This window comes from Danio rerio, chromosome 14, assembly GCF_052040795.2.
Source record: "Danio rerio strain M-AB ecotype USA chromosome 14, GRCz13ab, whole genome shotgun sequence".
Lineage (NCBI taxonomy): Eukaryota > Metazoa > Chordata > Actinopteri > Cypriniformes > Danionidae > Danio > Danio rerio.
In genome coordinates, this window is record NC_141034.1 from 28,848,901 (window position 1) to 28,866,986 (window position 18,086).

At 37.7% G+C, this 18,086-nt stretch overlaps 1 protein-coding gene across 1 annotated transcript in view; it reads right to left on the reverse strand.

Annotated features, from left to right (window-relative positions):
• Nucleotides 1–18,086, reverse strand: part of slit3 (slit homolog 3 (Drosophila)) — a 272,477-nt gene that overhangs the window by 253,667 nt on the left and 724 nt on the right. The window contains exon 2 of the mRNA NM_131736.3: nt 4,423–4,494. Coding sequence (NP_571811.3) covers nt 4,423–4,494 — 72 coding nt within the window. The remainder of the gene's footprint in view (nt 1–4,422; nt 4,495–18,086) is intronic.

The following is an 18,086-nucleotide window of genomic DNA, read 5'->3' on the forward strand; positions in this document are numbered from 1 at the left end:
CACTTTCTAGGGTTATGAAATATTTTTAAAGCAAATGTTTAGACATGCAACTGTTTTTACAACTATAATCCACGTTTTGTCAAGAAGAGATGAGACACTTGGCTATGCTAAAGGCCGTTTTATGAATAACACTTTAAGGCACAATCCAGAATTGTGAGGCCAAAAACACAAGCGATCCCACAGGGTGTGCCTAAATTGATTTGTTCATAATAATTGCATTCTTCGCTGATAACAAACCTCTTCATCTAGCATAAATCTGAGGCTGTGTAACTATCTGGCTCATTCTTACAAATGGGGGATCAACCCCACCGTGGTTTATGTATTCGCATTAAACATAATCCCTTTCGATCCCGGCCAGATGGGTTTTGGTGTGTGCTAAAGAATAATAAACATTCTTTTCTTCATTTTTAGCATCTCTCTCCCTCTTTCTGTTTTTTGTCATTCTTGTCTTTATAGAAAATGTTTTGAAGTTTTGCATAGAAACATATGGGACACAGACAAACACCTATGCTTTCACAAGGGCTGACAAGGAGAGCAAGAGACCTTTCAGTTAAAAGGGTGAGGCAACACACATGGTTTTGCTGGGATGGTCTTTGTTATTCTTGCCTTAAGCACTAACCAAGTGCTGGTTTATAGGCAGAGTCCAGGTCAGTGCAGATGGCGCTTCCCACAGGACTTTTGAATAGAACAGATCTATGTCTCCAGGTATGGTCAATGCATAATTATTTTAGCATATAATTATTGTTTATTTATCATGATTATTGCTGGTTTCATTTAACAACAATCTAATATAAGATTTATAAAATGATATAAATGTGGTGCAGATAATATAATTCAATCGTTTTAATAAAAGGGAAGATTAGTTCAGGCTGCAAATGTAATGTGGTGTACATGTTATAATATATTTAAATAAATCAATATGATGTACATTTTATTAGGTACACCTTACTATTACCGGGTTGGACCCACTTTTGCCTTCAGAACGGCCTTAATCCTTTTTTGGCATAGATTCAACAAGGTACTGTAAATATTGCTCAAAGATTTTGGCCCAAATTCATGTGAAAGCATCATGTAGTTGCTGCAGATTTGTTGGTTGCACATTCATGATTTGGATCCACCACATACCAAAGGTGCTCTATTGAATTGAGATTGCCAAGAAAATATTACCCACACACTATTATACTACCACCAGCAGCCTGAACTGTTGGTAAAAGGCAGTATTGATCCATGCTTTCATGTTGTTGATGCCAAATTCTGACCCTACCATCCGAATGTTGCAGCAGAAATGGAGACTTATCAGACTAGGCAACGTTTTTCCAATCTTCTATTGTCCAATATTGGTGAGCCTGTGCAAATTGTAGCCTCTGTTTCCTGTACTTAGCTGTCAGGAGTAGCACCCAGTGTGGACTTCTGCTGCTGTAGCCCATCCGCCTCAAGGTTCACCGTATTGTGCATTCAGAGATGCTCTTCTGCATATCTCGGTTGACCATTCTCCTCTGACCTTTGGCATCAACAAGGTATTTGTGTCCACAAAATTGTTGCTCAATGGATATTTTATCTTTTTCGGACCATTATCTGTAAACCCTAAAGATGGTTGTACATAAAAATCCCAGTGATCAGCAGTTTCTCAAATATACCAACAACCATGCCATGTTTAAAGTCACTTAAATCACCTTTCTTCCCCATTCTGATGCTCAGTTTGAACTGCAGCAGATCATCTTGACCATATCTACATGCCTAAATGCATTCAGTTGCTGCCAAGTGATTGGCTGATTAGAAATTTGTGTTAACAAGCAGTTAGACAGGTGTACCTAATAAAGTGGCTTGTAAATATATATCTAATCTGTGAACTATTTCGCTGTGGTGACCCCAGATAGATCAGGGACTAACCTGAAGGATAGTGAGTGTGTTTATGATGTATATCCATTTAATCTACATTTTTGAATAAATTATATTGCAGCTATGTCAATCTTCATTTATTCCTATATTACATGATACAGTGGTGTTACGGTTCGGTACGTTTTCGATACCGCAAAAAAAGAAAAAAGCCAGAGGGTTTCTCTGATTTAATTTTTTTATGTATTAAAAGTAACATCCTAAAAGTATGATCTTGTTTGTTTTTTCTTTTACTTTAAACAGTGATAGAGTTATACTTCTTGGGTTTCTGCTTAGAAGCAAATAAAACAAATCCTTCTTTATACTCAAAACCAAAAAGCTTCCTGTAAAAAAAATTAATGTAATATTGTAGTAGTAAAACAAATAAAAAGAAAAAAAACAATTTAGTTTTATATGGAGCTCGGTGTTAACCTATTTTTAGGTATTTTTTATTTTCAGAAAGATGAGTGTCCACCTTTTCTTCAGACAGCACAGATCTGATTTGACTGTCATCTGCAATTTCAGTGGATCTGAAAGCAGGAATTTTCTGACTGAAATAGGCTTATGAAGGAATAATGTAACGGGGCACAATTACATTTAACATTTTCTTAAAACCAGAAATTTCCATTACCAATTAAGATCTCTCATATGCACAGCTATAAATGTGCCGATCGCCTCAGTGATTTGTTTTGCCCTTTTTGAATATGTAGGAATTGCCTGTCTGAATGCTGTTCCAGCTCTGAAGAGCGGTGGAGGCATGTGCGTGCTATGTATCTGAGCGGCGGGGGTTGAGTTGTGCCCAACGTACCTGAAGAGCTGGGAGGTATGCGGTGAAGAGGGGTGTGCAACCGGAGGGGGGGTGCAGACGCGCAATTTCCGGAAGATTATGATACGTTTGCGGGCATCTCTTTGAATTTGTGGGAGACTCCCGAAACTTCCGGGAGACTTGGGATGTCTGGGATTACATTAACAATTTAAGCCATTTTGCGAACAAGCGTAGCACGTGCCTGACTGGAGTAGAGTTTGGAGGTGGGCGGGTGTAGTGCGAACAGGTTATTGAGATTGGCTGTTTTGTGTCGTGGACCAGGGTTGCTGGGGCAACGTGGGCGGAGCCAGCACGAGCACAGCAGCAATATTGCTAATGAGTGCATGCTTTAATAATGTGATATTCTGAGTTCTACTGTTTAACATGACAACGCGAAGGCAGCATGTTGTCTACCACGTCATTTGGGATGCCATGTTGAGGGTTGTTGCACTGAAAACATTATATTATGTACCTAATCTCTTTTATCTTTTTAGATATTAGTCTAAATCGAATCGTTCGGTTTGCAATGCGTACCGAACCGAAAGTCTCGTACCCAACGAATACGCATACACCCTTCATCCTTGACTTGTTACAAACCAGTTTGAGTTTAATTGTTCTATTGAACACAAAAGAATATATTTTGAAGAATGTTGCAAACATGTAACCAACCATTAATATCCATAAGAGAAAAAACAAATACTATGGAAGTCAATGGTACCAGGTATCCAATATACATTCTTCATAAACATTTTTTTTTTTGTTCAAAGAAAAACACAAATGAAATTGTTCTGAACAAGTCAATGGTGAGTAAATACTGGCAGCTGACAGAATTTTATTTTTGGATGAACCATCTTTAAATCAAGTAATGTTATCTTCTGTGACTCCCCAAAAACCTTTTCTGGTGCTTTAGAAATGTGGACGAATACTCATAAAACCTCAAAAATAAATAAATTGCACTTCTCTATGAACGTTGACACTGTAAAACTCAATGTCAGAGGGTGAAGCTTAGGAGTAAGAGAGGGCATTGGTATGATTGGATGCTTGTCCTATGCTATCAGATGGAGGGGATCATGGTGCAAGTTATCCAGAGAGATAAGGGGGTGTCCAAGCTATTACCAGGGCCCGAGAGAAAGTCTGCTTTTGGTGCATGCCATGGTCGTTAATCACAAACCACCTTTAACTGCCTCTGTGCTGCCCGCCAGCCACTGCCTCTGCTTACGACTGCTCTCTTGGGCGTTTATTTTACTCCTCTTTTTTTCACTTGTTTATTTTTATCTCCATTCCTCTCTCTTTACGGGTTCTCGTTCAGGAAGAAAACAGCACGGAGAAACACATGATTACAGTCATTAAGTTGCAAAAACACTTTCACTAGAGGAGACTAACTCACTAGATCCCCACTGTCCAAATGGCATCCATCATTTATTCATTTTTTTAAAGTTCATGTTTCTAATATGGCACATATTGTTAAACATTCTTCAAACTCAAGAACATGTCTGAAGATTGACTAAATCTAGGGCAATGACTTCATTTGAGGTTCAGCCACAGGGTCATGTTAAATGTGTCAGATTTACTCAGCTGAAATGTCAGTTTGTTTTATTATTACTTGTGCTGTAATCCTCCCAGCTTTCAGCTTCGAACCCTTTGATGGCTTTGACAATAAAGACAACAAGGAAGAGGAGGGGCACTTGGGAGTTAAAGGATGGATTAACCATGAGAGTGAGAGATACAGAGTGACATCTTACAGCACGCGCAGGTTCTTGAGGCCAGAGAAGTCCACTTTGGTGATCCGGGTGATGTTATTCCTGTCCAGATCCCTGGAAAGAGAAAGGGGAGAGAGGATGGTTAAGAGAAGTTAAAAGCTTTTCATTTCACTTATGCTTTCAAACATGATTTTTCAAGTCTAAGCTCACAGCAGAGTCAGTAAACAGAGATCTTAAACACAGAGGCTCCCTGGCAGTGCCTCAACAGCACCAGATGCCCACAGGGCAACACTGTTCAAAGCTGGCGTCTGCCAGGGAGCATTAGTGCCATGCTGCGGAATACTGAGTCTGAGAGGCCGACTTCAGTTCTGCCTTTCAGCCTTGCATACACTGTGCTGGAGGCAACTCACTTTCAGCATGCTGCCATTGAGCTGCCTTGGCTCTAAATGCTCCCATATACACAAGGCTCAGGGTCATGTCAGCACTTCCCTGCCCTTTTGTTTTGTCTGGTGTGTGTAACAGAGAGCTTTAATCTTCTTGTAATCATGACCCGCGTCACATGCAAAAAAACTGTGAAGTGCAGTGGAGGTGTAGGTAGAATCAGTGTGGCTGTGTTGGTGCTGTGACCAGGATGGGATTGAGGTTTAGGATTTAGAAGTGTAGAAATGACAAGGTGCTATAAGCTGTGCGGATAAACCTTACTTACTCATCTGGCCTCAAGAGGCACACTAGCATATGATGCAGTATCTGGCACTCTTGTTAATGTGCCACCACCAATGTCAAATCCTGTTTAAAGCAGCGCAAATAAAACCAGAGAAAGTATACTGATGCCATGACCTGGATGAGAGTGAGATTTAGAGGGTTGAGTGAAAAGGAAGCCCGGGTCTCAAAAGGTGCATTAGCAACTGTCATGACCAAATGGCAAACTATACACTTTTATGTGTACTCATGCACGTACACACTCAAGAGCAATAGTATATGAATGTAGTGTCGTCCCAAATGGAACACTAATGTTTTTTTACTAAGCAGAAATTCAAACCATTTTCCCGATGTTGTGGAATTTTGTGGAATAAATGACCAAACTATCAAATAATATCCGCCATGGGTATAACCACATTCACCATCGGGAGGAGAATTTTGCTTTCACAATCCAAAATAAATAGTAAGTAATCCAATATTAGCGCCGATAGCTCCGCTCCTTCCGCTACGTGAGTGCAACTGTTGAGTGCATGAAGGGTCCAACATTCCACACTTGTTTTACCAGTTGAATAAATGCATTATCCGGATAATTCAAGTGCACTTATTATTTTTAGAGTTTTTAGTGTGATGCACTACCTACACTATTTATACTTCAAAATGGCGTAGAATAGTGCATAAGAACAGTATGCGATTTGGCACACCCCTATGGTCTTTGGCCTACTTGTTAAAGTCTCGACTCCCATGCTGGAAATATATGTTTGCTTACTGATCAAAGTGGTGATGCAAGTAGAATCAGATTGCATTGGTGCCATGACCATAACCAGGGGCGGACTGGCCATCTGGCAATTCTGGCAAATGCCAGAAGGGCCGGACCATTTTTTAAATGTGGGCCGGTCAGTTTTTTTAATAAATTTTTTTATATGTATTGTTTTTGCATGCAGGCAGCTTTTATCTCTTTCAAGATGTGAATAATATGAGGATGATGATGACGATGATAATAATAATAATAATAAATGTTAAGCATTGGCCCAATCGGCAACAACCGGATGGTTTTGAGATGGGCCGACAAATCAGAGGTAAACCGGACATAATCAAAAATCTGGCAAGTATGTCAAATAAAGCTACAAACAAGCTAATTGTCAGAGATAATGCATAAAAATTAAAGGCAGTGCCAAAAAGCTCAGAAAAAAAAAAGTTTCTAAATTCAGACGCTGCCAAATGCATAAAATTAAATGAAATAGTCTTGAAAGGGGGCAGCGCAGTGGCGCAAGAAGGTCGCTATTTCAAGCCTCGGCTGGGTCAGTTGGTGTTTCTTTGTGGAGTTTGCGTAGGTTTCATCCTGGTTTCCCTCACAAGTCCAAACACAGGTGCTATAGGTGAATTGGGTAGGCTTAATTGACCGTAGTGCATGTTTGTGATTGTGTGTGCATAGAGGTTTCCAAGTGATGGGTTGAAGCTTGGAGGGCATGTGAACCCCAGGTTAATAAAAGGACAAAGCTGAAAAGAAAATGAATGAATGAAATGATTGCATATATAAATTTGTTATAAATGGGTTGTTTTTGTTCCAGTCACATACATTAAATGTTTAAATATCTATTACATATGGTACTGCTTATATTATTTCACCATCTGTACACCAATCTAAGTAGTGAATGTGCGCGTCCGTGCATGGGGGTGTGTCAGTGTCGTAATGTGGGCTGTTGTGGCTACAGTGCCCGGGCTGATTTTTAGTCCCAGTCCACCCCTGACCATAACAGGAATAAGGTTTAGAAGGGTGAGTGCAACAGAGGTCATGTACTAAAAACTGTGCAGGTGAAGCTCAATCCCCTGATTGATGCAGTCTTTGGCATCTTTGTTAGTATGTTTGCCTCCCATGTTGGCAGTAGATCTGGAAGAGTTACATATGCCATAAAAATGCTATTCTTTCGTTCTTCTTTTTTGTCTTCTTTTTTGTCTTTCTTTTTTGGCTTATCTGAATCAGATTTTTATTTTAAACACAGAAATATGCCAAAGGAATAACATTTTGTTCTGTATATAAGCAATGCGAGTGAGATTATGGGAACAAACTGCTTAAAAGAGACAGATTGCCTGGAAACATTTTTATTTGGGAAAACGTCCCTCCTTCCATCGGAATGAATTATATATTACTAAAGTATTTTTCCATTCAAGTCAATACTTTTCCCAGACTATTATTTTATCAGCTGTTTCAAGTGTGTCTAAAGTTGTATACATTCACCGAAATGAGTATACATGCCTATGGAGAGTAACTGCCTTCCTCTGTGGGTGCTGTTTGCTGGAGCTCCACCACATTGAAAAGATTAACGTTGAGAAATATACAGTGACATATAATGACACACGCATACACTTACGTACTAACGTCAGGCTGTCTCCGTGTGTTTCTTATAATATACATAAACATTTATAAATCTGATTTAAAGCCATATTGGATTTCAAAAGATTTCCCCAGAACCACAAAACGCACATCAAGCGGACTAATACGAGCCATATAAGAAACATATTACAGGGGACAGGCCATTTACAGACCCCAAATTCCATAACATGATCCTCCTCCATATGGCAAGTATGTCTGAAAAACCAGGAAGCATGGGCATCAAATGTGTTCATAAAGAGGATGCTGTCTCTGCAGAGAGAACACTTGGTTTTGAGGCATGCCTCATTTATTTTGAAAACTATCTTGACAAACTTTCACACCCGTTTCAAGAATTTAAAGCCATCCCATCATACATTTGCTGATTACACTGAACACAGTTTTTTGATATTGTAGTTTGAAAGTACAGTAAGTAAGTATTCATTTACTGAACAAAGAGACGTTAAAATTATCAAAAGTCACGTTGAATATATTCATAATGTTACAAAAGATTTGTACATGAAATAAATGATGTTCTACTAATGAAAGGACGCACTGGCATTTGACTACCAAACATTTTCAAAACAGCAGTTTTTTAGGCCAAATTAAGTTTTATGACAGAATTATAGACCAAAGCAGGGACATTTACTTAGCATCTATTTGTGTTCGATATCTATTTCACGTACACAACCTGGATAATCTACAACAGGTAAACGTGTCAGCTTTGTGGACTATGACAATGGCTGAACTGACAGTATTGATTTATTAGTTTCAATCAATTTTATAGATTCTTAAATCTTAAGATCAGTCTCTCTATGGAGAGTACTTTAAATGTGTAAATAAAATGTAGCATTCCTGCCATTCCATGATGGGAATAAGGTTTGGCTTCCTTATTCAATTTTATCATGAAACTCTGAAAATAAATGTTGTGTTGGTGCTCTTTAACACATAGCAGATCACTTTCTATGGCCTCAGTGGGTCAAATGGGGGCCAAATCTTCATCTTTCTTTACTACAAGTTATAGCCCTAAAATAAGCATAAATGAACATCATAACTTATGTTGAGAGATAATGTATAGAACAACCTACAGAAGAAGTATTAGTAAAGGTTTCAGTTTTCAAAGAAGGGAATTCAGATTTTTTGATATTAGCCCAAACATTTCACTTCAGTACATCGCTTGGCTGATTGAAAATGATAGTAAGGTTGCATGCATGTATTCATGTATTTATGCTAAAACAGCATATTAGCATGATATCAAAAAATTATGTTATGTAACTGACCTTAAAACTTTTCTCTGCCACTACAGGAGTAAAAAAACTATAAGAATTAGTTATAAAAAATTTATTTACTAAAATTGTTATTAAACAACAATTCAATATATTGGGGGTGTCAAATCCAGTTCCTGGACTGTTTATTTCCAACCCTACTTCAACACACTAATGCCACGGTCACACTAGAGTTTGAGAATGTGAAATTATGTTGTACAGTGCTGCGAAAAGGATTAAGCAACATGATTAGACATTTTAAAAACCAATCGATAGGTCCATATTTTACATATGTGAACAGAGAGGTGATGTTTTGATTTCGCAACTTCAGAGTCAGAGTTTACCAACTTGAACTTTGCAACGCAAAACACTGTGAAACTTGTCACACTGCACTTTTCGCCCCATAGTCTTTCATTCATACACATGCAACAAACCGGAAACGCAAGCTCAAGCGAAAAGTGTTGAAGTTCATGGCATTGAAAACTTCAAGCTTGGTCAACTCTAACCCGCAAAATCACATCACGTGATTGCGTAAGATCAATCTAAGATTAAAACATAACCTCTTTATGGAGCAATCACTCGCTTTTTTAATGTCAAATCATCTTGTTTGAATTATTAGCCTTTCTTTGATTTTTTTTTCTTTTTTAAATATTTCCCAAATGATTTTTTACAGAATAAGGAAATTTTCACAGGATGTCTGATAATATTTTTTCTTCTGGAGAAAGTCTTGTTTGTTTTATTTCGGCTAGAATAAAAAGCAGTTTTTAATTTTTAAACACCATTTTAGGGACAAAATTATTAGCCCCTTTAAGCTATAGTTTTTCTCGAGAATCTACAGAACAAATTACTGTTATACAATAACTTGCCTAATTACCCTAACCTGCCTAGTTAACCTAGTTAACCTAGTTAAGCCTTTAAATGTCACTTTAAGCTGTATAAAAGTATCTTGAAAAATATCTAGTCAAATATTATTTTCTGTCATCATGGCAAATATAAAATAAATCAGTTATTAAAACTATTATGTTTAAAAATGTGTTGAAAAAATCTTCTATCTGTTAAACAGAAATTGGGGGGGGGGGGGGGTAAACAGGGGGGCTAATAATTCGCGGGGGCTAATAATTCTGACTTCAACTGTATATTGTAAACAATGCCTTTTTCATAAATATTTGTGTATATTGCCAGTCACAAATATTTGAACAGTAGTTCACGTGAAGTGTTTAATGCCCTTAAGTATTTTCTTTTCAAATAGCTAGTATTATTGTTATTTTAATTAACTGAATTACATTTAATTATAACTGAGAAGACTAAACATAATAATCAATGGACTAGTTATAGTGTCTAACACATTTGAAAAACTTTACAACACCCTTTTTAAATAAAGCAAATAACATTTCTCCAGTATTACACTCAGCAATCATAATGCATCACACTTCACTTCTCAACAATCCAATATATATAGTGCTGACAAAAATCCCTATCCTCCCAGTCCCTCTATGTCACTCTCTTTCCCTAATCTCCCAGTAGCTCTCCCTTCTGCACTTTTCTCATCTCGTATCCTCTCACCTGCTTGCAATGTAATCCCACTAATAACACCGCACATTTCCTCCTCACTCTATCCTTCACTTCAATCCTCACTGTGTCCTTTTTTTACAGTATGTGTTAACAGCCTGGGGAGCTAACTAAGTCCCTCTTCCTCTAGAAACTCAATCAAACCTCCGGTTACACTCACAAGGTGGAGTTCACAGATATAGCAGCCCCCTACTGGCTATTGTTTGTTTTAACTTGTTGAGGAGATAAGGTGCCCATTCAAACGGCAGGTGTTCCAAACTAACAATGCCCCCCCTCGGGGGTCCACCCCACCCACGCACGCAGTTACGCCACTCAATCCAGCTTGTCCTAGACATGAGCCGGCAGACTTGTCTGGTAAAATGTGCTTCTCAGAATGGCACAAAAAGAGAAGAATCTTCGCAATTTTGGCCAGAGTATATTTTGACTGTAGCAACAATTGCAACACAGCAGGCGCCTGAGGTACCCCAAGACCTCAAAGACGAGCGTAAAACATGTGCATGAAAACAAAAGAGTTGCTTTTTCTGTTCCCATACGATACCCTGCCTCTCAATGCGTTTCCTGTCGTAATCTTCTGTTATTTTCCTCAAAGCCACGCTACTCTAGTCCTCAAAAGCTGATAGGTATGCTCCATTTCCTCCTGAAAGCTTCTCATCATTGTTGGGAATCTTAAATGAGTTCTTCCTTTCGGACCTCTGGTTTGGACGCCTTTGATGGCTGTTTTTCATTACTTGTGTTCAACTTCACAATCCCAACACATTAATATTCTCCGCATGTATGCACAAGTTATTATCAGAACAGATAGACGATGCATCAATAAGACCAAATTATGTTTCTCATGTCTATTGATTAATTACAACTGCACGCCTCTGAGATGCGCACAGATAAAAAACAACATGAGATTACGCTTGTGCCTTGCATTTAAATGAACCCCTGTCATAACTGTCAGCGACAGAACACTGTAATTTCTACCACCTATTATCTCTTCATTAAATGACTGTATTAATTATCATTTCTTCTTCACTGAGGTAATTCGCCGAGGCATCCGTATGCCAGTGAAAATTATAAGGCAGATGTTAAACACTAGATGCAGATAGGGATACTTTAATAACTTTAATGTGAACAGGATGCAATTATTTTGTGCATTTCAAACGGATGGATGCTTCATTGCATCCTCCTCACTCTCGCATAACAAAGCACTTTCCTTTTCCCGATTTCTCTGGAAGTTCTCCACCGTAACGCTTGTTGGTTTGCACTTGCACGGGATCAAATGTGTATGGGGAGGGGGGGTTTATTGCTGTTCTTTCATCTCCCATGAGCCATGCAGCCAACAGCCATGTGGCTACCACACATCTCCACTGGACACATGCAGACCTGTTCCAGAATTCCTGAGGTGTACCTCTCGACACATTATTACCACCTCAAAAGCTCATAACATTTCCATATACCCTGAAACCATCACAGGGTTCCATACGCACGTTTTTACCGGCAAAGCCACAACCACAAAAATGTAATCTTTTATCCTTGATTACCTAGTGATGATTGTTTATTGTCTTTGGTAAATGGCATTTGTGATCGTGATAAAAATGGAAAGTCTACTGGTTTAAATGGATTGGATTTGGGGTTGTATTTGAATTACATTGGAAAAGAGGGCAACTTATTCCACTGGAGACAGAAAAATGAACAAACCAGTGAATCTTTGAGTTCCTCTACAGTGTTTATGAGCAATGGCAGTTTTCATCTCAGGGAGTGTTTCATTTAGTAAATATTTTCATTATTGCCATGTCTGGATGCATTTTTCGCTGAAGGACTCTCACTTCACACTAAGCAGAGCGGACAAAAATGAATTATTTCATATTTCTTTTCTTTTTTATCGCTTGCCCCCAAGATGGTTTATTTTCCAACCCTGACAGCTAAATGTGCAGATGGCTCTGTGTTCTTGCACAGTATATGACTTCTTAAATTACTAGAGTAACGCTTGGCTGAGAGGTGACAAGGGCATCTTCAACATGTCTGTGTGAAAGTCAATATGACAGCCAGGCTACAAAAGGCTCATCAATAACACAAGTCTCATTTTGGACTCCAGGGGTAACCAACGGTACCCTCTCTCACCCTCTTTCCACAGACGTCATAACCAGGAACATCAGTTAAAATGAGCGTCCCGACTGACCATATTGAACAACAGCCTCTGTACCAGGCCACCGTGGGTTTATTTATTTGGCTTTGAGGCGCTCTATTTCCACTATGTTTCCTGTATAAATTTTTCAAACGAGTTGTTTTGTCTGGTACCGAGACTGACGTTAGGCAGAGGAGTGTTTATTTTGCAGTCATTACTTCCCAAGCTAAAGTAGTTACATTTTATCCAATCAGAATGTTTGAAAAGGTAGGCCATAAATAAAAGGTAGCAGACCACACTGAATCCATTTAAGCTTTTAATTCATATGTGAGATAATATGTCTAGAAGCATTAAAGCGTCTTATGGTATGATCTGAAACTAAATACAACCAATGGAACCAGAAAATAATATAATTTATATACATGTGCAATGCTTGACAAATTTATTAGACCACCTGTCATAATAAAGAGAAAGGCCATTCAGCATCGTGAAGTACTTTAATATGGACTCCTTACTTTTCAGAGAGTTCCTGACTTTTCACCATTTTAAACAGGAGTGTGATGTCAAATTTATTTTGCATTTTAACTCTTGAATTTTAACACATTCATAGTCTTTCTTAAGCTTGAAGGGCTGCAGATAAATAACTGTTTTGGGGTATCTGAAAGTGTGATTTTAACAATAATTATATTTTAGCTTTAGAAATACTAATGTGACTAAAGACCTTACACAAACTGGTGGATTAGCTATTACAGAAACATGAAAACAAAGTAATTTGGTAATTAATTCTGTTAGTTTATGGCAGCTGTGACCTAATAAAGTAAAGCACAGTATATGTAATGAACCAGCTATTCCACAGCACAAATAGTGTGTACAATGAAGTGAATTAGTTAATAAATTTTAAACATTTACATGAATCCTTTAGATTTAACAGTTTAAGAGGGTGTATTTGATTACTGCCTCGTTTTGCACATTAGCAAAATAGATATTCTGTAGCATTTTGTCAATATGTATTACTATTTTCTTTTGTTTTGTGACAAAAATTTTCTTGCTTCTGAAAAACTCATAACATAAAAAGTGAAACTGCTATAATTTTACTCCCCAACTTTAGCCCTGTTTAAACCTGGTATTAAGATGTTTGGTCTGATCACTTGGGGAAAGCTAAATACAAGTGTGAACAGAGTCTAAAACATTTTGAATTTGCCCAGTCTACACGACTTCAAAAGGCAGTTTAAACACATTTGACCAGACCGCTTTATAAAGTGTGGCTGAGGTGATCGAAAGTATTCAAACAAAGACAAAAGACTACCTTTTCTGTCCTACTGACCTAACTTAAACATTATGAAACATGTTGTAGTGCACTCGCCTGCACTTCCAAAAACCATCGTTAGTCAACTAAGGTCGCAAGTTGCATCATTACAAACATAGTTCGTTGAATTGGTGTTTCCCAAATACATCGTTCCTACGAACATTCACGAATGGCATCGCAAACTTGTACGCTTGCAACTACCCCTAGAGCTGTGATTAAAAGAATAGTTGTTGGTTTTGTTCTGTTCCTAGTCAACCCTCTATGCCTTATTCCTTTAACATGTTCCAATGTTTAAACTTGGAATGATTTAAACATTAAAATCATCTCTCTTTATTTGCTTTTCAAGTATTTTTACATTTCAGTTTAAGCGATCTTCAGATTGATAATTGCGTTCCCTTCGCAGTGCTCTTTGAAAACATTTATGCCATTTTGAATGCCATTTGGCTCATGATGAAATCATTATGGACATTTTATGTCATAACTAAGGTGGTTTAAACAAGGATCTGCGACAAAGCAACTTTGGTTATGGGAAACATTTGTCACAACATCTTTTCCCAAATGATGCATCATACTAAGGTAATTCAGTCACAAGTTATGTCATTGTTTGGGAAACACAACCCAAATTGTTTTGCAAAACGCAATCAACTGTGTTCAGCATAGTTTTGGGGCTATCAATAGCTTAAAGCTCTAAGTATTGTTTTTTACACTTCCTACTACTTCCGTGTTGCTCATATGTAAGCATATTTCATAATATTAGCCTGAAGGATTGTAAAAAGCACATACATACACCGAGCCATAGGGTTGGGTAATTAATCGAAAAGTAATCAAAATCCACATTCAGAAGAACCTATAATCAATCAAAATTTTCCAGGTAAATTTTTTCGATTACTTTCTCTACAGTAGTTTTTTTTTTTTTTTTTCAAAAGTGCAAGTTATTAATTTTTTTACTTTTTATTAAAATAAAAGTGAATTGTTTTTAGAAAATGTGTGCTTTAATTTCAGTTGTTCAGCATTGATGTTCAATAAATAATCATAGATAGTAGATAGAGTGTCTTTGCTGCAATTATTTTAAAATCAAGTAAGGCAACCTTCATTCAGAAAGTATTCATTCACCTTAATTCCAAAAAATACCACCTGTAATATTTGAGCATATTTATTTATAAATAAAAAAATTATAAAATAATTGTTTATTAATCATAATCGAGTAAAAATGTTTAAATAATATAAGATTTTAATTTTAGGCCAAATTGCCCAGCCCTACCGACCCATAAAAAAATAACTAAAGTGGACAAAAGAGATACTATGTGTAAAAGCAAATGTCTTTGTGATCTAATCGATCCAAGCACATTCTAATTCTGACAATAAACTGGACCTTTGAGTCACATTTGAGTCTTTCTGTGTATCAAAGGCCTTGTAAAATCTTGATCAAATCCTTCAGAAATTCTGGTTTGATTCTTTTGTTTACTGGTTGCTAACCACAACCCGTTGTTTGAGTTTGTGATACTTACATCACGGAAACGAAATCATAAAACCACACAAGGTTTTATTCATATTTGTTAGCTTTTGATAAACACTGTCAAATGAAGCTACACTCTGCTATAACCAACAAGATGTGCTGATGAGAATAACGAAGCCCTTGATGTGTTGCTTTGGTGACAAAGCCCACAAAACAAGAGCTCTCGTAAACCTGAAACGGCCCGGAGGCGTGCACATTATCAATTGCAGCCCTCCATTAAAAGTATGACACAAGCTTGGAAGATTCACAGAAATCTGGGTCCCGGACATTTAGAGTGACCTCTCAGAGACTTTGGTGACGAGAGGTCTGCTGGATCCCAAACTCACCAAAGACAGCACTAAGCTTTGATGTACTGCCTGAAATGAGGCACATTAAATATTTTTCCGTACATGAAACACTTTTTTTTTTTTTGTTAAGGCTGGGTGGCGAATCTCTCCCCGAAGACTTTGCCCACAAGCAGTGCCAGCAGCTGTCTGGCAGGCTGCAGTGTGTGAACGCTCACTGAGCGAGAGGCTTCACATATGCTCCTCATATGCCCACTGAGGTCAGCAGGGCACCGGAGACCACAAACCCACCTCCTGACTCGCTCCAACACCAACACAACAAACACACACACTTATAGTATCCCGCTGACTGACTCGCTGTGGTAAAAGGAAAATCTGACAAGCAGCATAAGCAAATGCTGATAAACGGATATGCAATCAACAGTTGGAGTTGGTGGATTCACACCAAACTTCATTGTGACATTTACTCTCCTGATCCAGACAACCAAACAAGCTATGCCAACTTCCTGAAGTGTTAACTGCAAAAGGGCCAGTGCGCTACAGAGTCTTCAGCGGAGCAAATTTGCTATTAAATGCTGCAAAGTGTGTGTGTAACTGGTGCAAATTAGAGCAAGGGATATGAAAGAGAGACATGTGTGTGAATGACTGAAAGGGGATATTATAGTTGCGACAGCTACTAATGAGCGCAAAATCATAGGAGCTGTCAAAGAAAGAAAAGCCTTTCAAATAAATGCACATTTATTAGAGGGAAATGTGCCTGATCTCTGGAATTGTGGGTAACTAGGCCTTGCTTAGGGCAGAGGTGCAGTCATTACAGTTAAATCAACACTCCGGGGTGCTCTGGGAAACCCGGTGGCGTGTTAATCGTACCCAGGAGACATGGCGACGGGTCGTCCCAGACTTTCAGCAGTCTGCTATGTTACAGATGCCGTAGCTCGGTGCTAACCTTTAGAGGCTTTTCATGGTTTTGTTGTTTTGCCATTAACCAGAAGCCAAAAACTTTCATCTGTCTCTAGTTTAAGACTCAAGACTCAACCTGACATGTTATATTTTAAAACAAATCCAATATACTGAGGGTCGTGACCCTTATTTATTTTTCTCTCCACATGAAAAATTCCACTGAAAAGCCCTTTAGGGGTTAAAGGACGGAAGGTTCAAGCAAATATCGGGCCACTGAATGCTTTTCCTATCAAATTCAGGCTAAAAGCATTGTATTGTAACAGATGGTTGTGATATTTAAAGAACTGTCACGGTTTATCACGACAGAAGTGCCGCAGGTGGAAATGAGAAAATGAAGGCTATTTTCACAGTGAAATTCACCAGTGGTTAGGAGTAATCTAAACACATAAGAAAGTCAGTCTTCAGCTGCATTGCGCCCCTCAACGGACTTGTGTTTCTCCAACTAATACAGCCAAGGTACATACACACACTCACACCATATGGCCATTAATCATGTTAATGTTTGTGTAAACTCATTATACTGGATGAAAGAATCAGCTGCAGCGCTGTTCAACATTCAGATGTGGACACATGAGGAGCAGTTCATATCTAAATGTTCTCTCATAACAGTCAGAATCTAATAAATGAAATGTGATTTTACTTGACTAACTCATCAAACAATCAGACTAATGCATAAAGCGGAGTGGGAACTCTTTATAAGTTAGGCAACTCATAAGATGGATGTAATTATTGTTGGTATAAACAAAACAGTACTTAAGTTGATGCATATCCAAAACATGACATCGAATACATCCCATACTGATAATGATAATAATAAATATTTCAAAACAAAATGTGAACTGTGTTTGACTCAAACAACGAATACCAGCAGATAGATAAAGCAAATATAACATCAATCAACTTTTTTGCACATTTATTTGCCCCCAATGGTAGCATGTGTGACCTAAATTTACTTGACTAAAGTGCTACTTAATTCCAGTTTGAGCAAGTGAGAAATATTGTCTTTTAAAGAGCCCGTTATTGATGTATTATTAAAACTAATCTCTCTCATATAAATTCAGTATATGTAAACATGTCAGTGACCCATGGGAAACCCAGAGCCCCTTTTTGATTAAATAATGGATTGTACATTTCAAAGTAAAATTGCAAGAAAATGTATTCATGATTTAGTATTCCATTTTGAACAGCTGCTGGGGATTTTTGAAACACTTTTGTATACAAACTAATTGCTTTTACTTTTTTGAAAAACATTCATTGAATATTGGTATCCAGTAAGAAAAATTAGGTTTAATTAGCAACAAAATAACTGCTTGAAAACAAATACAAAATTCAGTGTTTAATCAAAGTTCTAAATGTGTGTAACATGGGCTCTACAAGTAAAAAATACTTGCAAAAAACATCAGTGAACACATAGCGCATTTATACGTACCATGCATGGTAATATAATTTTGGCTGTTTATTATATTAATTAACACATAGCCTATTAGTCTATCATTAAAGTATATGCTGCATTCTAGACCCCTTAACCCTGTCCCATACCTAAACATAACCACCATCAATAATCAGAAATCAGCTGTTTTGGTTTTAAAAAAAAAAGTGTAGTGAATGTGTTCCCTGATCTTAAGT